This window comes from Leptidea sinapis, chromosome 17 (genome assembly GCF_905404315.1).
Source record: "Leptidea sinapis chromosome 17, ilLepSina1.1, whole genome shotgun sequence".
In the NCBI taxonomy this organism is placed as follows: Eukaryota; Metazoa; Arthropoda; class Insecta; order Lepidoptera; family Pieridae; genus Leptidea; species Leptidea sinapis.
Genome location: NC_066281.1, coordinates 12,179,512 through 12,207,425, shown reverse-complemented (window position 1 = coordinate 12,207,425; position 27,914 = coordinate 12,179,512). Strand labels below are relative to the sequence as shown.

The 27,914-nt window shown below is 33.2% G+C and overlaps 3 protein-coding genes across 4 annotated transcripts; 2 read left to right on the top strand and 1 right to left on the bottom strand.

The window, feature by feature from the left end:
- Positions 1-430: 430 nt before the first annotated feature.
- On the top strand, positions 431-3,782 carry LOC126968903 (exonuclease mut-7 homolog). Its single transcript, XM_050814062.1, has one exon. The coding sequence runs from the start codon at positions 572-574 to the stop codon at positions 3,098-3,100; it is 2,529 nt and encodes an 842-aa protein (XP_050670019.1). The 5' UTR covers positions 431-571; the 3' UTR covers positions 3,101-3,782.
- On the bottom strand, positions 3,145-18,970 carry LOC126968922 (geranylgeranyl transferase type-2 subunit alpha). Of its 2 annotated transcripts, none has more exons than XM_050814122.1 (10): positions 18,737-18,970; positions 17,857-17,967; positions 16,113-16,228; positions 13,742-13,938; positions 12,443-12,604; positions 11,083-11,196; positions 8,064-8,293; positions 6,601-6,784; positions 6,065-6,390; positions 3,145-3,460 (listed from the first exon to the last, which is right to left on the bottom strand). In XM_050814122.1, exons 1-10 carry the CDS (start codon positions 18,737-18,739, stop codon positions 3,311-3,313), a joined length of 1,593 nt encoding a protein of 530 aa, XP_050670079.1. In that variant the 5' UTR covers positions 18,740-18,970; the 3' UTR covers positions 3,145-3,310. The 2 variants fall into 2 exon arrangements, with proteins under 2 accessions (XP_050670079.1, XP_050670078.1); XM_050814121.1 differs by lacking the exon at positions 18,737-18,970 and adding an exon at positions 18,051-18,323.
- Positions 18,971-25,812: 6,842 nt separating this feature from the next.
- Positions 25,813-27,914, top strand: LOC126968971 (zinc finger and BTB domain-containing protein 14-like). The gene is made up of 2 exons (XM_050814229.1): positions 25,813-26,781; positions 27,443-27,914. Exons 1-2 carry the CDS (start codon positions 26,085-26,087, stop codon positions 27,697-27,699), a joined length of 954 nt encoding a protein of 317 aa, XP_050670186.1. The 5' UTR covers positions 25,813-26,084; the 3' UTR covers positions 27,700-27,914.

The window sequence follows — 27,914 nt, the reverse complement described above, 5'->3', positions numbered from 1 at the left end:
TACTTAAAATTGTCACTGATTTTAAATAAATGGTGGATATTTTACACGTTTCACAGCAATAATAGCTTATTTTTATATACGCAAATAAAAGTAAACAAAATATCTATGCAGCGCTGTCAAGTTTGTTTACCACACCGGGGCTGACCTTGAAAAAACCGGCACGTATGGCGAAACAAAAAATCTAAACACTCTATCTCATTTCTTTAAATAAGACTCGCATAAGATTTTCTTTTTCTCGTGTGAGTGAGACGGAAGCTATCAATTAGTCTAGTTACTGTGCTTGGTCTATGTATATAGGCGTATAGAAAAAAATGAAACAATAGTTAGGTACAAAGAGAATACTACTCGTTCTTCTAAGTGTTCTGACTTCTGTGACTACTACGAACATTCATTATGTACTTATTGTGTTGAGTTAGCAAAATTATTTTTTTTAACAAATAACGTCAAATAGGTGAATAATAGTTTACATTGTTTTGTTTTATTATTACGGAAATTGTTGAACATTCAGAATTTCCGGAGGTTGGGATAGTTATTTTATTCATATCATACTCCTTAAATATTCACATTAGAGATGACTTTACGTCAGCTAGCAAGCAACAATCAATCCATAAAAATAGTGCCTTCAATGGAAGATTCATTAAAACAATTTGGTTTTGATGTAGATATTGATAAAAGTGTTCAAAATTGGTTGGAAAACCTCCAAACAACTTGGAAGCCATGGAAGAAGAGCTCAATTGTTGATGATCTTTTCAAAAAAATATTTGATTTTGACAATCCTTATAAAATAGCACTAATTTGTGTGATTAAATGCCCAGAATATAAGGATAGTAATCCCATGAGTCTGCCTTATTTCATAATTGAATCTGTGTTCAAGTGGTCTCAAACACTTAGTAAAGCACCTGATGACTTATTTAAGTTACCTGCTTTTCACATTGCTATTATGCAAAAGAACCGACACTTTCTTGGTTTAATTATTAAGACTTTTCATCTGAAAACAATTAAGGATAAAATTTTACCAATTATATATGAAATGATGGAGAAAGATAATCGCAAACAAGCAATTCAGATTGTAAGTGACTTAGAACTATATGATGACATCCCAATTGAGACATTACTGTTCCCACTCTTCTTACAGGATCGTTTGAGTGTTATAAATGAATATCTCACTGATTCTCCAAGTCAGGTTCTTCCACTTATACATTTCCTTGATTCACTTTTGGATAGGAATTGTAAAATTCGTAATTATGTGCAAATATTTTTGGAAAATAATAAAGTTAATAATATTAAATACAATAAAATTCATTACAAACCATTGGGAAAGTATGTTGCCAGACTATGTAACAAATTCAATATTCCAATTGAAACATGCCAGAACCTGAGTCGAAATCGCACAGCTGGGGGACTAAAATATTTAATAAATCAAAAATATGTAGAGCATAAAGTAAGTGCATCAGTTTGGGATGATTTAGTAAAAGATAATTTAAAAAATAGTGAAGGATTTGGAATTGACTTTATATATATGTTGATGGAGTTTGACCAGAGTGAAGCATTGAAATGGGCAAAGTATTTAAACATATCTGAAAATGATTTACCTTCAACATTAAGACCTACAGTCATACCAGAAAATATTCTAGAAACCACAGAAGAAGTTTGGGAGTCACAAGAAATTGCTACCAAACAATATTATAAATATCCACTATCTGCAAATAGTATTATAATGGTCAGTGATGGTGAACAGTTTTATGACATTATGTCCACATTAGAAAAATGTGAAATGGTCAGTATTGATTGTGAGTGGAAACCATCTTTTGGGGCTGCCCAATCACAGGTTGCCCTCATTCAAGTGGCAACATTTTCCTGTGTCTATCTAATAGACACATTAATTTTAAATGATAAAAAATATGCAAGTTTTTGGTACACATTCAACAAACACTTTCTAGACAATGATGAAATAATAAAATTAGGATTTGGTATTGAGCAAGATTTAAAAGAAATGAAGGTCTCTATAGTTGGATTACAAAACATCAAAACTAAAGGAGCAGGTTTTTTGGATCTGGCTGGATTATGGAAAGGTCTTGTTGATGCTGGTCTTATTTTACCAAGGTCTAATGATGTGAGTGGTAAAGGTTTAAGTTCTCTTGTTGAGAGTTGTTTTGGTGTACCACTGGAAAAATCAGAACAATGTTCAAATTGGGAGCTAAGGCCTCTAAGGACCACACAAATAAATTATGCAGCCCTTGATGCTTATGTTCTCTTAGAAATTTATACATATTTTAAAAAATTATGTGCAGAACAAAATATTGATTTTGAAGTTATTTGTAATGACATTATGATTGATAAGAAATCAAAACATTCTAAAAAATCTAAAACGGCAGGGCTTCCTCCACCAACAAATATAGAACAAAGACAAGTGAAAGATCTAAAGATTCTAGTGGAGCGGGAGCTTTCCTATTTGCTGAGTTATTTAAGATATTGTGGATTTGATACAGTAGTTATGCCATCTAATATGCTGTGGCATGAAGCTAATGATTTTGCTTTGGCAGAAGATAGAATTATATTAACTGTGAAACTAAAATGTTCATCAAAACCACAATTTTCACAAAATTCTATATTGAATATAGGAAAACTAACCATTCAAGATCAAATAAAAAGAATTATAACCACATTTAAAGTTAATATTTACGAATCGGATTTAGGAACACGGTGTGTTCAATGCAATGGTATCAATCATATTAAAATGAATTCTAATGAGCTTGCTGATATTTATCACAAATCTAAAGTAGAAGCATCTTCATCTGACCACCCAACACATATCAGTGAAGATGAATATTTGGATATCTTTTTAAGTGATTCAGACAGTGATGAGGCATACATCACACATAAACCAATTCCAAGTAAAAAACCACAATGTAAGACAGACAAAGGTACTGTCATAGATATGGATAACATTCACCAAATGTTGCAGTATTATCAATCCAATAGTGACAAATATTGTCTTCTGTGTGATACTTGTGGTAAATTTCAATGGGATGGAGATGTTGGAATGATCTTTATTAGAAATCTTATATTAAAAACCTTGAATCTCAGTGAGCAAAATTAAATTAAGGTTATAGACTTTTTGTAGATAGAAATAAGTGAACAATATATAATACTATATTTTATTTACATAGAATAAGTAATAAATCAACTATACAAAAGTAAAACTTATGTGCACTAATATACCTTTTAATGTAATAATAAATAGTTTTAGATATTTGGTAAACATATGCATAAAAGTACAAAAATCTTTCTAATAAGCATTTTCATGTAATTAAAAGAAAATCATAATACTGAAGTGTTCCAATTGGTACATTTCAACCTCTTCAATATTCAGAACATTTCCTGTAATAATTAATTCTTCTAAGTTCAATTCTGGCAATCCAATTATTGACGTTAATTTATTGTTGGATAAATTGAGGACCTGAAAAAGATTTTCATTAAATAAGTATTGAAAACATATTTAAAAAGAAACTGAATGACATCAACTTTTTATATGTTTATTTAGGCTTTTAACATTTTTCTTAAGACTTGATCCTTGCAGCATAAATGTTTCACATTCCATCTATACAATATATATGTTTTGTATAGAATCAACAGTAAGGTAGGTACCCTACCTATTTGACTTATTCAAGAACATTTATGAAGCTTTTGCTATCCCAAAATTGACTATTTATAAAAAATATAATATTTTTTAAAAACTAAGACCATATTATGTTACATATTAAATAATTTTATGTAGCTCATCCTATTTGTTTTTTTGGGTCAAGTTTATAATTTTGCCCACTCCTGTTGATAAATTAATATGATATTAATCGGTACTGATGATGAATAGGTATCAAATGATAGCTTGGCTAGAAGAATAGAGAACACTTTGAAAAAATCCCTAATTCAATATAGCCATCAGCAAGATGGCACTGTAGTTACCTACTTACATAAATATTGTTTTACAAGCCTCTTAATAATTAATGGGTATCAAATGAGTACAGAATACAATACCAATATAGACCTATAGCTATATATAGTTTAAATATATTAAATATATCAAAGCAAGAGAAAATAAAGTAAATAATAATTCAAGAAATGGCAGAGTTTTTATTATATAAGAGCAGGCAAACAGGCAAGAGCCTCACGGGATGGGAGTGGTGCGGCAACCATACATGGACATCCGCAACAAGTGTAGGGATATGGGTTGCCGGCCTTTAAGGTGGGAGTATGCTCTTTTCTTGAGTGTCCCTAAGTCGTATCGGTTAGGGATAACAGCAGCCGGTAATTGATTCAACAAAGTGGTGTGGTAATTTCTTGCAAAACGCGCGGTTGTGGAATTCCAAACGTCAACGTGATGCGGGTGGTATTTTGGCATGTTGACGAGTTGGAATTCGGCCGCTGGAATCGAAACGAACAGCTGCAATAGAATAGTTGTCCGGCACAATCCGGATTCAAAGTTTGCATTACACTATAAACCCTGCTCCTGTTACGGCATTGCTTGAATTGTTACCCTGAAATCTACGCGGGTAAGTTGTAGTGCCAAACGCGGCGGGTCGCTGGTGGTTTGCGACGTCGGCGTCGGATAGCCACTACACTCCTGACCAGGCAATGGTCGGACGTTCCGAGAGGGGCGTCGATAGAGACCTGGTAACTATGGGGATGAGTAGTCAGAAGATCTTATAAGGACGGCATGTGGCTATCCATATCCGGGAGCCGCGTTGGTGACTCAACCAATTCGGACAGACTATGGTCTGTCCGAATGCAAAATTGTGCACAGATCGCCCTGCGTAGTCTGTGGTACGTGATCCAAGCCATTCGGCATTGTGCCCATTGAAATCACCCAAGACTACGATTTCAGCGGAGGGGATTTTATCGTATAATCTTGGATAATTCACAGTGTATCTTTATAAATTACAGCCTATGTGTAAGCTATATTATAAGGTTTCATTAAAATCTATTCATTTGTTTACAAATAAAACCAAAAAAATATGAAAAGTGTATGAGAGACTGGCTTCGTTCTCATGAGGGATGTATATTAATTTAAATTGAGAAAAAAGAAATTAAAGTAAATTGTTATTATAAACTATACATGAAAATTTATCGTACCACAAATATTATCTATATATTGCAACTATTGCGGATCTGCGGATGGAACAGAATAATATAAAAATCGCGATACAAAAATAGATGTCGATCGTAGACGGGTGAAAATTTGAAGTTGTATGTATTTCTTAATGTTGAAATTATTAAAATAAAAATTATCTACCTTATCATTAAGTGGTCTGCGAAATAGATGTTGGCCAATTCTCAGACCGATAGGACCACAAAATTTCATACAAATCGGTTTAGCCATTTCGGAGGATGCATTTATTACGGCCGAATGGGAGCGTATTGCCAAAGAACTCATAAAAAATATCATCCAAAGCATACTACGAAGAATTGCAGCAATTATTTCAGCCAGTGGAGGCCACACTCGATATTATAATTTTTTTATTTTATTGTTTGTAACTTTTAGTGGAAAGAGGAAGAAATTCAATTGAAGTTACCCTATTTTTTGTCATAATGAGTAATTATACAAATTATTTAAGTTTTGTTTAGTGTTAATTCCGCCAATATTTGTCTTTAAAACAATTCGACACGTGTTTCGCCTCTACACGAGGCATCCTCAGGACGTGTTGTCTCCCAAAATCTGGCACGAGACTGCTCGTCTAGTCTCGAAACACGTGTCGAATTGTTTTAAAGACAAATATTGGCGGAATTAACACTAAAGAAAACTTAAATAATTTGTATAATTATGGATTTCCGCAAAGTAATAAATTAAATTAATAATAATTTAAGAAATTTTCATAATGAGTAATTGTTAAAATTGACTTACCTACTTACCAAACAAAACAGTTTTTATATTAATTTATTTTTTGCATCAAATTCCTTTTACAACTGTTACTACAAAAGCACTGGATGAAACCAAACTGGTTGTAGGAATGAATGGTTCTGTTTTATCGTTTAAGAAAATCACGAAATGGAATTAAAAATATATTACCTTACAATGTTGTAGTTTGATAAGGCTTGGTAGACAGTTAGAAGTTAAATCCTGATTAGACAAATCCACATTCACACAGAAACTAAAATACTGTAAGTGAGGTAGACTTGTTATCTTATAGTCGCAATCAAGTTTATAATCAAGGCATTTCTGTTCGAAATAATTTGGGAGTAACTTCTCCATACTCCACTTCGTAATCAAATCGCTGTAATAACCAGCTCGCTGACTATCTATTCTTTTCAATGTGGTCAGATTTTTGAGAATCTCTTCATGGTGTTCACTGCTATTGATGCACCACAAAAAGAATGTCGTTGTGAGAACCGTCCCTGAAACATTTAATTTTATACAATTTTAGGACTTCCAAGCTTCGAGCAGAGTCTGACCTCAAAGGTCAGCTTCTGGTTTTTTGCAGTTGTTCATGACAAAAATCCGAGTACAAAGCGAACCTATGAATATAACATGAATCAATTCCACATTCGGGTGAATGTGGAGCGGGTTTGACAACACAAAACTATGACAGATATTATTTTGCTCACATTTACTATCAGGTTCCAGCTCTTGTAACTGACGTAGTGAAATTAACTGCTCTTTGAGTTCTTTTAAGACCGGCTCAGCGTAATTGTGCTGAAAATTTATTTTATTTTTTCCAACATAAAAACAAGGCATATATTTCTCACAATATAATGTTTCAGTCTCGGTATTGCTTATAGTGTGGTCTATCTGAAAGGAATAAAGATTAAATTAGACTCAACTAATCAATCAAACCGTCTACAAAATCATCACCTTCGTCGTTCAAGTGTTTTTCGATTTAAAAAAAACTTTCAGATTGTGTAAAAAAATCAGCTTGATGATGTAGATCTATAAGTAATTGAATTAATCCAGTATTTTTTTTAGATGATAAGACAGACAATATATTATATGCTTTTATAAACAACAAACAACGTATTTGTATAGTAAAGTATAGTATAGTACTAGCTGACCCAGCAAATGTTGTATTGCCGATATTAAAATCGCGATACAAAAGTTACTGTTGATCGTAGATGGGTGAAAATTTGAAGTTGTATGTATTTTTAAATGCTGACTCACAATCAAAAAAAGTAAAAAAAATTAAAAAACAAAAATTCGTGTGGACCACCCCTAACATTTAGGGGGATGAGAAATAGATGTTGTCCGATTCTCAGACCTACCCAATATGCACTCAAAATTTCATGAGAATCGGTCAAGCCGTTTCGAAGGAGTTTCACTACAAACACCGCGACATGAGAATTTTATATATTAGATATATCATTTGGTGAACTAAATGAGCGCAAAAAATTGCCACTGAAAGTTTTCATTGGTAGGTAATTGTTACACGGGTGGCGACAGCGTAAATGTGCGACTATAACCAACCAGAGGGTTAAAAGGCATTTATTTTCTCAAAATTGATTCCTTTAGAATTCTTTTTGATGTCATTTCTAATGTACTAGATACTACTACCGCTTCGGAAACAAATGGCGCTCTGAGAGAGAAGAGGCGGCGCAAAAAACTCTCCCAGCATTCTTTTTTTAAATAAAAATATACAATATTGTACTTTCATTGCTATTGCTATAAAATAATCATAATCTAGTACCAGTTTGTCCGATCACTTAGATTTTCAGCTGTGGAGTAATAGCTTAAAGCTATTATGTATCTTATGAAGCCTACTAGAATTAGTTACAAGCAATCCCTTATTTCTAGTGTTATAATAAAGAAAATCACTATTAAGAGCAAAAAGGTGACGATTTTTGTGAACGTATATTAAGTTTTCATAAATGTACCGACAATGAACAGGCATTATATTTATTTCTTTAAATTTTTCTTTGACAGACTGTCTAGAACCAAGCTTATATATAGCACGAACAGCTCTCTTTTGCTCTTTTTCTCTTTTGTTCTAATGAAAATCGATCTAATCCGATTCTTATCATTCGGTCATCAAAATTATCTGTGATAATTAACACATTCTAGGTATTAAGATACTTACCCTTATAGCATGTAAATTGTCATCAATTGGATAACCGTGTTTGTAAATCCACAAATCATCATATTCACAATTCCCAGTTGATACAAATTCTCCTTTGACTAACTCATTGTTTATATATAACTGTATGCAAGCATTTAAATAGGGTTTATCTACATGGCAATTGAAAGCAATTGTCGTTCTAACTGGTGTCAAAGTGAACACAACAAGGTGTGTAATTGATTTAACAGCACCTGAAACAAAACAAGATGGCAGTTAATTTGGGCTTAGGTTACTTTAGTAGAATTTTAGATTCGTAAATATAAGTAGTAATATTTCCTAACTGTATACAAGTTATACACCCTGCCTATTACAATGCAGTGCCACTAAGCATTCTTGAAAAAAAAACTGAGGGACACCTAAATAATTGCGCTCGACACTTTGAGACAAAGATGCTAAGTATCAATAGCCCAGTAATTTCACTAGCTACGGTACCCTACAAACGGTTACACAATTAGACTTGACGATAGAAATAAGCGCCGTAGACCCCCGTTTTGCATTGACGTACAATAAACAACTAGACTTACAATTACGCTCAAAAACTGTCTGGGGCAAAACTCTGCCTACGCGACTATTAGGCAGAGTTTTCGTTCAGTTGTGTTTTGACCGCGCTTTGGATACAACGCTACGCAATGGCAAAGTGTTCAGTAAAAAATTTAATTTAACTTTAACTTATTTTATTAAATTAACAAAACTAACTTGACGTTTTTCATCATTTTCCTAAATACATACATAGATCAAAAAAGTCTAAGCAACTTGCATGATAGTACAAATTTACAATTTATATTAATTAATTTCTAAGTCTTTATTCACTCAAAGTGCATAGGTATGTAAACCTTTTTTGTTATGGATGGCATACTGGCTGGTTGTAAAAAAAAAATTCGATTATGTTTTGTTTTTTTCATAAAATTAAATGAAAGGGAATTTGTTTGAATTTAAGTGCGTTTTTATTTCTACGTTTAGTCTTGATTTTATAATTTTACCAACCATTCGATTTTGTCGCTAACTTTATTTAAAGTTAGCGACAAAATTGAATTTTCAGATATTCTTTACGTCATGGAGCGACGCCATTTGACGGCAAATGAAATGCAAAGAGCTATAGGGATGTTGCAAGCGGGAAGTAATCAATCTCATGTATCTCGGCATTTTGGCATTGATAGAAGTGTTATTTGTCGTCTTTGGCAGCGCTTTAATAATACTAGGGAACCCGCTGAACAGCATTCAGGCCGTAAAAGGAGTACAACCATTCGGCAAGACCGGTACATACAACTGACTGCAAGACGCCAGCCGATGTTAACCGCTCGAGAGATAAGTTTGAGGTTACTAAATTCAAGTGGTGTTGATGTAAGTCCCCAAACTGTGCGAAATCGACTGCATGAGTACGGCCTACGAGCGCGATGCCCAATTAGGTGACCATCGATACGTCACGGGAATCGCGCTCGTCGAAATAATTGGTGTAGAGAACGCAAAACATGGACCCAAGAACAATAAAATTATGTTTTCCGATAAGTCGCGATTCGGGTTTAGGCCTGATACAAGAAGGGTGCGAGTGTACCGTCGGCCCCGAAATACTGAAAGGCTCAGGTGCATTCAGGAAGTTCGTCCATACAGTGGATGGTATGGGCGGGTATTATGAAGAACAGGCGAACTGTGTTTTTTGTAAATGGAAACATGAACGCTGAAAATTACGTTGAGGATATTCTCAGACATTATGTCCATCCATTTGCACAGACCTTTGGCTCCAATTTTACGTTAATGCATAACAATGCGCGTTCACATACAGCTCGGCGAACCAATCAATACTTGGCAACGGAGAACATCCGGGTATTGCCCTGGCCTGCACAATCGCCAGACCTCAACCCCATCAAGCACGCATGGAACATGCTTCGACGTGTTTGAAGAGACGTGTTTTGAAGGACTTGGACGGAGTGATAACAACCCAACAGCTGAAGGATTTGCAACAATTCCATTCGGAGCGAATACCGCAAGATGACATAAACAGTCTCATTAATTTAATGAATAATCGTTGCCGACAAGTTCTGCATATCAGAGGAGGCCATACTTTGTATTAAATTATCCTATTCTTTCACAATAAATTCATTTTCTTTAGAAATTTAATTTTGTTAAAAAAAAATGTTTAATTGCTTATGTACCTTAGTTTCTGCAGTATATTCTAATATTGTTAATTTCTGTTATTAAAAGAACTTATAAAGACAACAGCTGTTATTTTTACATCATAGGACCCTTAAAATATTATTATAAACATAAAATACACTGTTATAATGTGAAAAACCATCCTAAAATTTAAATTAGTACATGTTGCTTAGACTTTTTGAGTTATAAGTCAATTGCTTAATCAATATACATATCCGACGAAATACCACTATAATGAATGAGCTTCTTATGAGCGTGCACAATATACTTCGAACATTACTGCCACAAAATAGGGTGATTGTTTTAATTTTATCTGTAAAAATAATGTATATAAAACGCGGCTCGGCCATTTTAAATACGCGATCTAGTTGTTAATAGTCAATTATACAAATGATTTAAGTTTTCTTTAGTGTTAACTCCGCCAATATTTGTTTTTAAACAATTCGACACGTGCCCCGCCTCTACACGAGGCATCCCCAGGACGTGCCATCTCGCCAAAATCTAGTGGATTGAAGTAATTGTAAAAAATGGCTTATACAAGGAAGTTACTATCTGTGTGTCACTTTTTTTTAAAACTAGAGTAGTATCACCACCGAACAAACTCATCACACAATATTGAAATTAAAACCTTGTGGAACACTCTTAGAAGATTTGAAGATTGCTTGCAACCTTTCAGTTTAATATTATTATAACAAATTTAAGGTTGTATTGATTGAAGTCAAAGAAAGTAGTCAATTTATTATGCTACCACTGATACGTAAAGCTTCTTTGTTGAGAAGAGTCGGCAAGAATCTCAATAATAAATTAAATATTATGTAAGCAAATTTACCTAACAACCATCTTTGATAAAACCAGGCACTTGTGTCGTCAGGGTCTGTAAAAACTGCGTTTACTACCATCTTTAATTCGTGTTTGTGGTGACTATCCTGTATGGGTCGTCCACCTGAAATTTAATTAAACGCAGATAAGTCGTTATACATATAAATTTAACTTTAAGGTCCATAAACCAGAAAGAGGCTCAACATGTTATCCATCCATTATGTAAAAGAGACAACTATAAACTTAAACATGGATTTAGTGTGGAACTGAGTAATGTCTTTACATTTTAATCTACTTATTGATTGGTCTCCGAAAGTTTCTACCTTCGCACGACACGCCACAAGTTAGGATATCATCCCCACCATTTGGATGTGTGGCGGTCCTCCACAGTGCGGTTTTCAAGGAGCTTTCTTCCACGTACTACAAAGCTGTGGAATGAGCTTCCTTGTGCGGTGTTTCCGGGACGATACGACATGGGTACCTTCAAAAAAATCGCTAACACCTTCCTTAAAGGACGGCAACGCTCTTGTGATTCCTCTGGTGTTGCAAGAGAATGTGGGTGGCGGTGATCACTTAACACCATGTGACCCGTACGCTCGTTTGTCCTCCTATTCCATAAAAAAAAGTTTCCTGTTGTGGACAATGGTATTGCACAACGTAAAAATTTAAATTATTTCGTGACACGTTGGATGCCGAGGAGACTACGAAAAATAAGACAAAATTATAATATTACCAGCGTTACGTCAAAATTTCACACGTGTCATAAAACTCAATAGGTTACCTGTGAGCTTAAGAGAATCTCGACCCTATGTCTCATAAGCTAAGGTCTAGAATGACATCACTTGCTTGCATAAACAGCATATTTACTTGTTTATTTTAATTATTTAGTTACTACATTTTATGACATCATTCGAGAATAATCCTTAGAGATAGAAAGATTCAAATACGAGGCATGCATTTTGTATATTAGTGACAGAGCTAGAGAAGTGAACTCTCATTGCAATTTAACAAGCAATACAGTTGCGAAACTGATGATAAATATTAGTGTGCTAATGGGTGCTAGGGTTGTGATAAACTATATTGGAATTATAATATTATAATATATAACAACTAGCTGACCCGACAGACGTTCATATTAAAAAAAACTCTTGTGGGTGAAATTTCGTAAAATCCGTTCTTAGCTGACCTCTACTCGGCAAAAGGAATATTCCTACCAAATTTAAAATCTCTACGCCTAATGGTTCCAGAGATATCGTGATGAGTGACTATATACGTGGAAATCTCTTACATAAAATCTCTATATAGATATATATATATATATATATATATATATATATATATATATATATATAAAATAATATATACATTACCATCTAAATCTGGATAAAGCTCCAATAGCATTTTGCTTCTATAATGCCATGCAGAATAATTCGAAAAATTATCATGTAGTTTCTCAGTTGTGTATTTAAACTCTTCTTGCAAAGGCGGCCTATAGTGAGACACAACAAACCTTCTGTAATCCCAAGTGTGAACTAAAACAACAGTATTTTATTTAATTATTTAACATCTTGAAACAAAAATAGAGCAAAGTGTATAACATAATTTTAGAGCAGCCTTAATAAAATGGCTTCTACTAAAAGCCTGTGTCATGGTCAGAGAGATAGAGTAATCGCATGGGCGTGGATGGTAATATTTTTCCCCACAATAAGCAATTGCGCAAAACCGCATAAAAGGACTTTTTGTAAGCACCAAATATATTTTTTTTTAAGTTTCAGATAGCAATAAATTGAAAAAAAAAATTTGTAATGTCGTAGCAAATTACTGGAAGACTGTCAATATTACTTATAACTTCATAGTATTGCGTTTATTTTAAGTATAATATTTTAATTTAGCAATACAAAAAATTGCATTAAGAGTTTGTGAATTTAGTTTCATTGTGTCCACAAACATTTAGTAAATAACTAACTAACTTAGAATAGTCGTATCACAGGATTTGTAAATGGGATTTAAATTTAGATCACCAACAATTATTACAACTCCTTTTAGTGTATTTATTTATAGGTTTTATTTAATGAAAGCAATAACAGAAGTTGGGAGATGGGAATATGCTCTACACTTAACTTCTAAGGTCCCTTTGATATATAGGCTCGGGATATATTGATCGTTAATTGACTTCCATCTATGAGCGAGACATACAAGAAGACCACCATCCAAGCAACATTGATACAAAACAGGTGTCGCAAAAGCAGATGGTATCTACTCCATACGACATTGGAAACAAAGGAGGTAGGTACTGTCTAATTACTGATACATGAAGATCTCAGCGTGAGAGGGTCGGTAACGCAATGGCGCATACCGTAGCCTTTCATGCGGTAGGCGCCAGCTCGTTCCCAGGACGCTACATACCAATGTGTTTCAGATTTATTTATGCTCTTACGGTGGAAAAACACATCGTATGGAAACTAACAGACAACTGCGTAGAAATTCAACAGACTGAGCTTAAGAGGTTTGAACCGAGGGCGAAATACACAGTAGACGTCAAGTTACGGAAAGTAGCTTGTATATACTAGAAACTATGACCCTTAAGTCACAGATTACAGACACAGAGAGTCATCTGCTCATTCCAACACTTTTTCTTTAAAAAAATATTTAAATATATTATTACTAACAATTTCTTTCATCCAATTTCAAGTATGTATTGCACAACTCTAGCTCTTTTTTCCAATCTGGGTCTGCTCTTGTTTTTAGAATCCACTCTCGCTGATGCCAAGCACAATAAGATTTTGGATTCATCTTTAAACAATATTCCGTCAGGCTCAGTTCTGAATCACAGAGTTTTATCAGTTCTTCATCTGACTGAAGTTTTCTGAAAAATTTAAAAATAGAATGATATAAGTAGAACAAATAAATATAAAATACAGACAGATTTTCTGCTGCAAAATAGGAGCTTGTTGCAAGTACCGGTTGGAAAACTGTGTGACAAGCCGGACACATTCCAACAGCCTTAGGTACACACTAATGTGTATGTCACTGTTACGACTAAATGACATTTCTTAACATATTTAGGTTTTCTAAAAGCTTCATTCATCACTTGTTTTGGTAAGAGTATATATAACCCAACATAACAACAATCCATTACTATTTAAAATATTATAAATTATCATCTTTTGTGTTGCTTCCGATAAGTTCTTCAATTCACTTTTGTTCCAGTTTTTATCGAGTGAACTGCTCCTGAAGATGCCTTGTATATTTTGTCTCGAAACGTGTCATAGTGAATAAACAAAACTTAGAGGAATGAATACTAAATACCATAATTTATCACATTTTAAATAGTAATGGATTTTCATTTCTATTAATTCTTAGAGAACATTTTATTTGATATTAAGCAAAATGTGTAATATATAATATATTATAACAATGGTAAACAAATTCTAACATGGCCGTCAAATTAATAACATTCAATTATCAATCAGAAATATACTAACATGAGCCCCATTTGATACACACATCAACGAAATCTAGGAATATTTTATATTTCATTGAATAACTAAAAATCTATGAAGAATTTTCCAATATACTAAATGGAAGAATGATAGGCTATATAAAAGTCTTTTATAAAAAATAAAAAAAAAAATTGTGATTATTTTGTTTTACCTAAAACTGTTATTTTTTTAATTGCCTTAGAAAATTAGTTTGAAAAAAAACTTTATTTCTTCTTAAAAAACTTTAAATTTTAATTAAAATTATAAAATATTCTTATTTAATATACTTATAAAAATAGTCAGTGTTGCGTCTCACAGTAATTACACACCCACATCGATTGTTCATACTAAAAATTAAATTGTCAATGTCTTGCTGCGGTATGAGGTCCCATGTTCTCTGCAAGTGTTCGAAAAGCTGTTGTTCCGTCGTCTGTCCATGTCTTTCCCTTTCGTTGTAACATGTCCCAGGTTTGCTCGATAGGATTTAAGTCTGGCGACTGTGCAGGCATCTAAAACTTGGATGTCATGGTCTAGAAGAGCGGCAGACACAAGCCGCGCGGTATGGGAAGGAGCATTATTGTGCATGATTACAAATTCCTTTCCCATTTGAGTTCTGTGTGGGATAATAACAGGCTCTACTACTTCCTCGTTTTATTTTCGTGCAGTCATGCTACCTTGGATCCAAACGAGTTGTGTTCGTCCGCCGAGACAAATGCCTGCCCACACCATGATTGTCCCGTATTGGTATGAGTCGACCTCCTGAGGGTAACTCTCCCTGGAGTTCTCCAAACGCGTGTTCTTCGTTGACTCCGGATGAAACCCAAACCGGGACTCATCGGTGAACAGCACCAAAGACTATTGTTCACCAATCCATGGTAAATGCTCCCGGGCCCACGAAAGCCGCCGACCGCGATTGCCACGTCGCAATGCTGGAACACGTAGCTGTCTACGAGCACGAGCACGAAGAACAACTTCATGCAACCTCCTACGCACGGTTTGGTCGCTCACCAGCAGTGGTGGTCCGCCTGGAGCCTCTGTACTAGTTGCATCTGTGTTATTGGGTTGTCTACTGGCAGTCAAATGAAGAAAGTGTGCTGTTCAGCCACATCCCTAGTACTGCGACAACGTGACCACAACCTTGATTTAGGCTGGTGTGAAGAGCCTCAGCCACAATGTGTTAAAAAGCACCATTTTCTAACATGCCCACTGCTCGTAACATTTCATCTCGACTCAAATGACGTCGTGACATGACTCTTAAAGCTCACACGTCATGTTACACAAAAAAAAAAACCAATAAAATCCCTTTTTATCAATTAAATTACTAACAGTTTTGCTGCCGTATTTTTTTTCTTGTTTATTTTTATTTTTAAATTTTGAAAATAGAATAAAAGAGGCTCCATGAAAAGTTTATATTATACTTTTCATGGAAACTTAAAAAAAATCATAGTCGTAAATTATTTAAAATTAAGATATCCCTAGATTCTGTTGATGTGTGTATTTCCAATATCAATTTCTATATTTCTGATATCAAACTCAGCTATAATTTATAAAATTTTACCTTAAATGTTCGATGATTTCTCTTCTTATATTCCATAATGTATAAATATCCGGATTATTTGCCAAAACTTTTCCAGTTAATTCTAATTGTTCAACATCTTTTTCTCCTTGTTTTCTCTATAAACCTCAAATCTTATAAACATATCGACATATGGCAATGTGCAACACAAAGTTTAAGAGAAAAACTATTTTGAGCTGCTTTCATACAATTGATAACTAAAAACCTATTTAACCTGCAGTCATTATATATTAAGGCCCCGCTTCTGAGAATACCATATTTCAAAATAATGTAGTCCAAACACATTTCTTAATGTGTAAGCCTCACACTATTCTACAAAGCGCAGGTCTGCCCACATATGGAGTATGATTCCTGCCGCCGAATTCCACTTTCGCATGACACACCACAAATTAACATCCCCACCATCTGGATGTGTGGTGGTCCTCCACAGTGTGGTTATCAAGGAGCTTTCTTCCATGTACTACAAAGCTAGGGAATGAGCTTCCTTGTGCAGTTTTTCTGAGACAATACAACATGGGTACCTTCAAAAAACTATGTACACCCTCCTTAAAGGCCTGCAATGCTCCTGTGAATGCTCTGGTGTTGCAAGATAATGGGTGGTGGTGATCACTTAACCCAAAATGACATGTATGCTCATTTCTCCTCCTTTTCCATTAAGAAAATATCTCAAAGTAACAAACTCAATTGCAATAAATAAATAATAGTTATTCAAGAAAAAGTATATTAAAAATTAAGACTTGCACATTAAAATGGAAGATAACTTGGAGAAGATTTAAACTCCTCTCACTAAAGGAGTGATCTAATTGGGTGCAGTGTTGAGGACATGAAAATTAGTCACAACACTTGAAACTTATATGCCAAGAAATACACTATACTAGTGGCACACTATGATGACCGTTTTCACATATTATAATAGTGATGTGACATGTCAATTTATTCTCGAAAATTGTCAATAAAGAACAGTAATTTGCTCCTTCAATGTAATTATTAATTAATATGAAACTTCATGAGTGGACAAATGTCAAAACGGCCATCATAGCATGTCATACGTATAGTTTTATTCCTTCGAAACAAACAAGTAGTTTTGATTTCTCTGCTAATTTTGTTTCAGAATTACATTTATTATCATTAATATTTTTTCTTTTTAATAAATCTTAGGTATTTATGCTCATAATATAATATAATTCTGGCAGAATAGTGTATTACACTGAAGTGCTGTTTTTTTCATAGGAATAGAAATATGATTTAAGTGATAGTAAAAAACATTTTTTGATTGATGCTTTTTTACTTATCTACCTCTTTACTAGATAATTACATACCTTACTAATTTTATTTTGTAGATGTTGTCTAAATAGAAAAAACCAGTTTATTCATACCATCAAGATCTTTGTGATGAAGAAAATGACATAAAGGGACAAAAGGGTGAGGGTGTCCTTTATATTTGAGAACTTCCTCAATCCTGTACTTACATATTAGAAATTTGACTAGATGTTCCTCTTTCAAATATAATAACATTTTGTAATTATTAAGTGATCTCTCCCACATCTCGTATTAAATATACAAATTTATACCAATATTTATGGAGTGATGATGGGAGGTTCATAACCACATCTCTAGACAACTGTTGTTCAACAGTCTAACAACAATGTACTAGAGTCTCCAACACATTAGCTGTTGGCAGGTAAAGTGTTTAGCTTAGGCTAACCATACTACACTAAAATCTTACTTTGCTTATAATCTTCCGCATGGCATGTTGAAATATTTTTAATTTTTCTTGTCTCTCCTTATCTTTCCTATATTTCTCTTCCTCAGAAGTTCGAACTTTAAGTCTACCGTGCTACAAAGTAAATATAATACCAATCAACTCTGGTTATAATTAATATAAAAAGTATAATTCATTAAATATATATCCTTACATACCATTATTAAATATTTTGTCAACAATAGTGATATTAATTTCTTTTTTCTAATAAAAATACTTATTGCAATTAATGACAGTTTATATAGACAACATCCAGTATAATCTTATAATGGGTTATTTAATATAATACTATTTCAAAATTCAAACTTAAAAGCAGATACAAAATGAATCAAAATATGTATTCTGAAGCACAAAATTACTACGAATATCAATAGCATATAACCAAAAGTGATAAATATTAAAAAAATGCAGAATCCAAGCAATTTTTTTTTTTCCCATTTCTTGGCCTGCACGGTTTGTGCGTCAGCCTTGCAAAACGGTTAGGAAGTGTGTTATAGGATTTATTTGATTGGATTGGGAATTGGAACGGAATTTGGAAAAGGATCAAGCAAATTTAGTATATAAGTACTTAAATGGTTATAATTTTATATTGTTATGAAAAATGAAGATAGCTAAAATTCTATATACATCAATATTTATTAATATAAATATTGATGTATATAGAATTTTAGCTAATGATAAAAGGACAGAAATTGCAGAAGGAAAAGGAATTTTAAAAATTATAAAACATTTATATTAATAGTATTTTTAAAGACAAAAGCGAGGAAATAAAAGCAGAACGGTCATTTCAAGCAACACTATTATTTGTTGTTGTTTTATTTATATAGAGCATTGGTAACAATACCATATTTAAATCACCAAAAGAAGAAGTTTTCAATATACTCGATTACAAGAATAACCTCCGTTACGTTTATTGCCAAAAAAATCTTTATCCTTTACAAGCTTGTTGTAATGAACAAAATACAAATATGACAAAATAGCAAATGAGACCCTGCGCGTATTATCAGGAATCCCGTTATCTATGAACGGCTATATCATTTGGCGTTGCGTAGAGACGTAGCTTCATTGTGTTTCTTTTACCGCATTTATGACGTGTTTGGTAGAACTGTTCACCTTGATTACTGCGCCATATTCCATTTCCGTATCACACACCACCATAGATATATCATTGTGTGTATTATTATCATAGAAGTCTTACTCATAGAAGAAGAAATTAGTGTCTTTTGGTTACTATGACTACAAAGCAGTTATTACGTTGTCCATGCTTATAAAAAGTTGTAATTAATTTATAAAATTGTTTTCTTATATTAAATAATGGTGAATGCACTGATTTGCTCATAGTCTACTGCTGATACTCTGCTCTATCTCATATAACAGGTTATGGGCCCAGAAACGGGAATAAAAGAGAAAAATGAGTAGTCACGTGCACATAGTACAATTGAAAAGAGAAAACTACGATACACGGAGGATCCATGCAAAAGCCGTACTATTAAAACTTGGCCTTTGGAGCTATGTTTCAAATAAAATTAAGAGACCAACGCGAGAAGGTGATGCATTGAATGACTATATGGAAAAAGATGAGTTAGCATTAGCCGAGCTATTTCTCATAATATCACCGGGCGAATTAAAACAAGTTAAAAATTGTCAAACAAGTAAAGATGTCTGGGATACGCTAGAAAGCATATATTATAGCAAAGGTCCTGCAAGAAAAGCAAGCCTATTAAAAGAGTTTTAAAAGAATTGAAGAAGATGAAAGATGGTGATAATATTGTCAATAACTTGAATAAATTTATAGATATCGTCGATAAACTAGCAGATATGGACATACCAATTAATAAAGATGTTCTTAGTATTATGATGCTTTACAGCTTACCTCAATCTTTTCAAAATTTTAGAATTGCAATAGAATCCAGGGATGATCTACCAGATCCAGACAACTTGAAAATAAAGATAATTGAAGAAGCTGAGGCAAGAAAAAATATAGCTAGTACAAGTGAACAAAACTCTGAACAAGAGGCGCTGTATAGTAGACAACGTGGCAAAAATAAAAACTTTATTGTTAATTGTTTAAAATGCTAAAAGAAAGGACACAAAGCTCATGAATGCTGGTCAAAAGTGGACCGAGTCAATAAAAATAATGCAAGTCTATGTTGCTTAGAAGAAACATGCCTAAATACGTCTGATAATAAAGAAAAAATTAAGAAATGGTGTCTTGACAGCGGATGTACGTCACATATGAGTCATGAATTGAAAAGATTCATTAATATGGACAAAGCTGATAACAAAACGTTAAGGTTAGCATCAGAAAACTGTCTTGCACAAATCGAAGGACGAGGTCCAGCAAAACTTTACACCTATAAAATACCAAATCTGAAACTAACTGAAGCATTGTACGTACCATCGCTGACTACAAATCTAATGTCAGTTGGAAAAATAACAGACAAAGGTGGAACAGTTTTATTTAAACAAAAAAATGCTATCGTACAATAAAATTCTGTTAAAAGCAGAGAGACATTCAGACGGTTTGTACTACGTTAAAGAAAACATAGAAGAGAAAGCTAATTACTGCGAAACAAGCAAAATGCAGCAATGGCATAGAAAGTTAGCACATCTAAATGAAGGACAAATGAGAATAGCACTTGATAAGAAAATTATCGAAGGCTTAGAATTCAATAAAAGTGACACAGTTAAAGACTGTGAAGTTGTGCTAAAGACAAAGCAACAAAACTACCGTTTAATGCACCAAAAATGAGCAACGTACAAAGGAAAGATTAGAAATTGTGCATACTGATGTATGTGGTCCCATGAGGCAGCCATCGAAAGGGGGTTCCAAATACTTCATCACATTTATAGATGATTATTCAAGATATACAAGAGTATATACAATGAAAACTAAGGATGAAACTCTATCAAAATTAAAGGAATTCAAAAATGAGGCTGAAAGATTTACCAAAAAGAAGATAGTATGCTTACAAAGTGACAATGGGACAGAATATATTAACAATAATTTTGACAAATATTTGAAGGAGAATGGCATCAAAAGGAGACTTTCCGCACCATACATGCCAGAACAGAATGGCTTAGCAGAAAGAAAAAATAGGACATTGCTTGATAAAGCTAGATGTATGTTGATAGACGCCAATATGAAAGAAGTTTTTTGGGCTGAAGCTATTAATACAGCTAACTACTTGGCAAACCGTAGTCCTTGCACAAGTATTGATAACGTGACTCCATTTGAAAAATGGGTAAAGAGAGTTCCGTCAGTAAGACATTTTTACATATTCGGAACTAAGGCGTTTGTACATAAAAATAGAAAGAAAAATGAAAAATTTGAAGCCAGAGCGACACCTGGAATTTTTGTAGGATATTCGGAAAATCACAAGGCATACCGGATTTTCAAAACAAAAACAGACCAGGTAATGATTAGAAGAGATGTCAAAATACTGGACAAAATGTTTTATGAAAACGAGATGAAAGGAGAACAAAAACAAGATGTAGTTAATAAAAAGGAAATAGAAATTATATTTTCTCCTGAAAAAGAAAATGTAGAAGATAATAAAGATTTGAAAGAACATGAAATTGATGAAACTGAGCAGGAATTGAACAATGATGAAATATTTGTTGACGCAAATACAGAAACAGATGAAATCGATCCGACTAGTTCTACTGATAAAAGACAGAGAAAACCACCAGCATGGCATCAAGATTATGAGATGGATGCTGAACAATCATTCCTCTGTGAAATAGACGAGAACATGGATGAATGGGAAGATGCAATAATAAGCGAGATTGAATCTCATCTTAAAGATAATACTATGAAAATTGTACACAGGAACGAAAGCAAAAATTTGATTGATAGTAAAATGATTTTAAAATATAAATATAATGCAATGGGAGAAATAGATAGACGAAAAGCACGACTTGTGGCGCGTGGGTTTAATCAGAAAGAAGGAATTGATTACACTGAAACATTTGCACCTGTTGCAAAAATGAGTACTCTTAGAATACTTATTGCACATGCAATTGAAAATAAATTTAAGTTATCCCAACTAGACGTGTGTACTGCATTTTTAAACGGCGATTTAGATGAACAAATTTATATGAAGAAGCCGAAAAATCTGGAAAAAATTTTAAAATACATAATTACACATGGAAAAGACATAGAGTTGATTAGAAAAGCAAAAGAAATGCTTTTAGATATAAATAGATATAAAAATAATGGAATATGTCAACTAAACAAAGCCATATATGGTTTAAAACAAGCAGGAAGACAATGGTTCTTAAAGTTACATGAGAAATTGTTGGAAATCGGATTTAAGAATTCTTCAGCGGATCCTTGCTTGTATATATTAGAAAAAGGAGGAGAAAAGCTGTTTGCAAACATTTATGTGGATGACTTAATACTAGCATATAAATCAGAAATGTTGTTACGAGAAGTCAAAACAAAACTGCAAAAAGTTTTTGAGTTACGAGATATGGGTTCACTCCATCATTGCCTGGGCATACAATTCACCCATGTAGGGGGAGAAATAACATTGTCACAGGAGAATTATATTGAAAATTTAATAAATAAGTTCAACATGGCTGAATGTAAGCCAGTGTCAACGCCCATGGAGACTGGTCTGAAACTGGAGAAGGGTAATGGACTCACAGAGATGGAGAATATACCACACCAAATGTTAATTGGATCTCTAATGTACCTCGCTGTAGCCACAAGACCAGATATAATGTTTGCTATTAGTTATTTGAGCCAATATAATACATGTTTTGTTAATACACATTGGCAAGCTGCAAAAAGGGTGATTCGTTATATAAAAGGAACGAAGAATGTAACCATCAGATAAACAATCAGGAATGGCACTAACAGGCATGGCTGACGCTGACTGGGTGGCATGTACCGTTAACCGTCGTTCATATACCGGTTATATTTTTAAGTATGGTGGTGGCCTTATCAGTTTTGCATCAAAGAAACAAAGAACAGTGGCTTTGTCAACAGCAGAAGCCGAATATATGGCAATGACAGAAGCAACGAAGGAAGCTTTACACTTGAAATATCTGTTGGAAGATATTGGAGTTTTTCAACAAACTGTTACGATCTATAATGATAATTTGGCTAGACAGATGTTAGCAAACAATCAAATGACTGGTAAGAGATCGAAACATATCAGCATAAAGGAACATTTTATACGGGATTGTGTCCAGAAGAAATTAGTGACCATCCGTTACAAGGACACAGAGCATATGGAGGCAGACCTTTTTACAAAGGCATTACCACAACCAAGATTGTTAAAGCTTCTAAAGATGATAGGCGTCACTCAAACCTGAAGGTCATCGTGAGGAGGAGTATCATAGAGGTCTTACTCATAAAAGAAGAAATTAGTGACTTTTGGTTACTATGACTACAAAGCAGTTATTACGTTGTCATGCTTATAAAAAGTTGTAATTAATTTATAAAATTGTTTTCTTATATTAAATAATGGTGAATGCACTGATTTGCTCATAGTCTACTGCTGATACTCTGCTCTATCTCATATAACAATTATACTGAAATATTGTCAATGCGAAAGAGTCAGCATATAGTAAAGGAATAGTATAAGAGTGTGTTAGAGCGAGAAAGACAGACCATTTCCGTACAATGCGCATTGGCGATTTTAATTTTTGGGCTCCTATTAAATTTATTGCCGGTGCAGATTGGATTGATGCAGATCAATAGCGATAAAAATATCTTCACTAAGTGAACAAATTTATCATGAAGATATAATTTGTGTCGTTATTTTGATCGGTAACATTTCCAGCATTAGTTACCCAACACTTAAAATGCATATAGACATTACACACTGACAAGCAATCAGATTTTGTCTAGCTCAATGATTTGCATTGCTAATGTACTATCATCAGTGGAATAATATATTTATGCATGCCACAAACTCGAATGTCAATCTTACAAACTGGATGTTTTGCTTTCCTCTACCGTGCGGTTTTCAAGGATTTTTCTTCCATGTACAATCAATCTATATAGTCCTGGAAATTCTTTATGCGTTATTTTATCCTGGAAATACCACGTATATGGGAACATCTTTAAATCATTAATAAGCGTTAAATATAATATAATGCTATACTCAGAAATATAATTCGAGATCAAAAATGTATACAATGGTGCTGCCAACTAAAAATTTTTTGTATCCTTTTCGTTTCCCTAAAATATCGTTTTAAAATTATAAGTATAGTCTAAATACATAAAAATAAATATAAACAACGTTTTCTTTATATAAAATACCAAAAAATACATCCAAACATTAAATTGTATTTTTTTTGTGCAAACTTTTCGCTGACACTGTCAATAAGATAGAAGCTTTAAACATTTGGCTCGTCTAAAGAAGAAAAACGTTAATAATACTCCATAAAAATGTATTGGTCCTAAGGATTGGTATGACTGGTCGCCATATTGTTTTATTCATTCGGTTTCTGACGTTCGTCGTAATTGAATGTGCTCTTCCTGCTTTCCGATTGCATTTGTTAAGTTTTTGTTTATTGTTAAGTTTTCCTTATTTTGTTTTATTTTGTTGTTGGCTTAACAATTGTTTTGTTAGATCATGAATGCTGAGCCAGTTTCTTCGAACAAACAGGACATTCTATCACCGCCAAAAAAGAGACAACGCACTACTATTTCTGTGTCTTAAAAGGTTATGTTAATGAATGCCTATAAGCACGTCTACAAAATAGTAAATGAAAATTAAAACCATTGAAGGTAAAAGTAGCAAAACACGTTTATGTAGCGTATTTTTGAGTATCTTCATTACTTGTTTTTTTTTATATTTGGAGAAAATTGGAAAGTAAATTTTGTGATTTTATACAATATGGGGATTCATATGATTATAGTTAATAGCGGTAAATAGTTTTACAGGACACACAACATCGAAAATGTGGTTTGATACAGAAAATAAAAACTCCCAAACTAGCTTTTTTAGAGGGGATTACTACAGGCAAGCTCCAACAAGAAAAAGAATGCGTCTTATTATATCTCACATAGGCAGCGAGGACGGTTTTGTAAATGGAGCATTAAAAACTTTCAAATAAAAAAAACACAGAAGACTATCATCAGGAAATGAATGCCGCTCATTTTGAAGCCTGTTTAAAGGGGATACTGCCAAAGCTAAAAACCAATTCGGTATTCGTTTTAGATAATGCCTTTTTGACTCCAGAAGGTTAGAATCGATCCCCACACTTGGATTTTCGAAAAAAGAGGAAAATTTCTTGAATGGCTCATATCAAAAAATATTTATGATAAAAGCTCAGTTATTAGAAAACATAAAAAAGAAAAATCTAACTATCAAACTTTTGCTGCGGAAAATGGCGTTACCATCCTACGACTACCCCCTTATCATTGTGAACTCAATCCCATTGAATTGGTTTGGGCACAGCTAAAAGGGTACGTCACCAGAAAGAATAAAACCTTCCAACCAAATGATCTGAGAAAATTATTTTAGGAGTGGAGTGCTATCGAACAAGTATTAAGAGAAGACAACAAAATATGTGAACTTGACCACCTTATTGTTTCGGTGATGGATCAGTTTATAATAAGGGTAACTAATTCCGATTCATCGTCATCAAGCTTATGAGACCCCAAATCAGAGAGCGAATATTAATATGGAAATTATGTATTTTGTTTGGTAAATATGATGGAATAAGGACATTTGTAAAGAAAGCATATATTTTACGTAATTATGTTTTATGTATTACAAATCAAAATAAGTTTTTAATTAATCTACCTAGAAAAATGTTGATTATCTCTGAATTGTCATTTTGACAGAGACATTTCCTTGTTTTCATTGTTGATCTCGAATTACTCGTTGGAGTTTGCGACAAAGTCAAAATTAAAAAATGGGTATTAATATGTCAAATTTCGATTTACATTGAGAACTGGAGCCACACGCCAACAAAAATTGAATTGAATTGAGAACTTGAGAAGATATTTTCAATCTTCATAGTACAATACTGAACTGTAAAGTGAATAGTATAAGATACAATATCGAATAAACTATACGAGTAAATGTTGTATGTACTAAGTTGATGGCTGATGTACTATTTGTATTTATCTGTATACATTTTGTATTTGCTAGTGAAAGTTAACGTTATTAGAAATTAGAATATAATATAAGATCTAAGATACAGTTTATTCAAAATATCAGAGAATGAATAATGCACCACAATTTTCTTTACGGTGGAATAATTACGTCAGTCACGTAACAGGAGCCTTTAATATTTTACGATTTGAACATGAATTGGTTGACGTGACGTTATGTTGTGATGGTGGTAAAATAAAAGCCCATAAAATGCTTCTGTCAGCCTGCAGCAATTATTTTAAACAAATATTTAAGGAAAACCCTTGCAACCATCCTGTCATAATATTTAGGAACTTTAAGTATGAAGACTTGAATGCTATAGTTAATTTCATGTACCATGGTGAAGTAAATATTTTTCAGGAACAATTAGAATCATTTCTTAACACAGCTGAACTTTTAGAGGTTAAAGGTTTGACTGATAATCTAGAGGATGAATCTTACAAATCCCTACTCAAGTTTGGTGAGAACTCTTCATTAGACCTTAGTTCAAAACAGAAAATTGATAATGTGGAGCCACATCAAACTACTTTAGATGAACCAATTAACTTGGCAACTTTACAAACTAGCAGAGAAGAAAATGTAGTAAATGATTCATCAACAAGTGTACAAGAGCAAGATAGTGACATCTTTGAAGTGCAGCTAGATGAAAGTAGAGATACAAGTAATGTTAAGATCAAATCTAGTGCTGTGCCAGCACCTGGGGAGGATATGCAAATTGATATACAATCTACATCTACTGAGGATCTATCTGAGAAAAACACTTCTGGTGAGTTACTTAATAGGTTAAGCTGAGATCAGAGTGTACAAACAAATACACAAAAATTCTTTAAATTATTTTGGCCTTCCCTTAATTGATTAACTATTTATAAATGTAAAGACGGTAGCACTGCATTTATATTAAATAATATATTATGTTATTATATATATATATTATATTCACCTATTCCATAATAGTAATGTTAGTTATGAAGTGAAATCAAACTTTTCAGATCATATCAACAGCTTTTGAGTAGGTCATGTTTGCTAGTATCAAATGTTTGGTAAAAACACAAATTAACAGTTTTTCACAGAAAATATTTATACCAGTTTGAAACCTATCAGTCCTTGTGGTATGTGCTATACAAGATAAATCTTTCAGAAGGACACTTGATGGCCAAACCCTAAACTATGAGCTAGCAAAAAATACATTCATTATGGGTTGTCAATTGCTTGTTTGATTTGTCCTTAAAACTGCCAAATTAATATTGGAAGTTTTTGAATTCAAAGTCAATTAATTAATTTTAGAATTTGTTAAGTTTGCAAAGTTTTAGAGTTTATAAAATTGTTATCAAAATATACCTGAAAAGTGTCATGAAATCTATGAGGCTATCAAACTCATGGGCTTTGTTGCTTAATAAGCTTTAAAAAATCTCTAAATTGTTTTACAGAATCAGACTTGGCAAAGTTCCGCTGTCAGTTATGTCCAAAAGGCTTTAAGCACCCCACCTCACTGACTCTTCACAAGGACTCACATGCTGGAAAAACTCAATGTCCTGTTTGCCACCGATCATTTTCAAGGTCTTACGACATGAGAAGTCATCTTCAAAGGATTCACCAAGGAAAACAGCTGACAATTAAAGAAATCAGATACAAGAACTCAAATGATAGTACAGTTGCAGCAAAACCATACACTCATAACATGTAGTAACTACAAAATGTTATATATTATATACATAGCACAGAGTGCTAATTGCCTGTTAGTTAAGCACACATTTTATTATATAAAATTATAATTGTTTATTTATTATTATAAAAAAAAACTAATGTCACAATAAAACTATTAATTGCTCAGCAATTTAGCATTGGCTATTTTTATACTAGTCTTGTCTATACTGTTTCAATACACTACATATTGTTTCA

What these genes read in the sequence shown, in the direction of transcription:
- LOC126968903 (XM_050814062.1), top strand. Translation starts at nt 572, where the DNA reads ATGACTTTACGTCAGCTAGCAAGCAACAATCAATCCATAAAAATAGTG.
- LOC126968922 (XM_050814122.1), bottom strand. An exon ending in GCTTTATCCAGATTTAGATG is followed by an intron (nt 11,197 to 12,442) that starts GTAATGTATATA and finishes ATTAAATTTCAG; the next exon opens with GTGGACGACCCATACAGGAT. An exon ending in GCTGGAACCTGATAGTAAAT is followed by an intron (nt 6,391 to 6,600) that starts GTGAGCAAAATA and finishes TAAATGTTTCAG; the next exon opens with GGACGGTTCTCACAACGACA.
- LOC126968971 (XM_050814229.1), top strand. Translation starts at nt 26,085, where the DNA reads ATGAATAATGCACCACAATTTTCTTTACGGTGGAATAATTACGTCAGT. An exon ending in ATCTGAGAAAAACACTTCTG is followed by an intron (nt 26,782 to 27,442) that starts GTGAGTTACTTA and finishes ATTGTTTTACAG; the next exon opens with AATCAGACTTGGCAAAGTTC.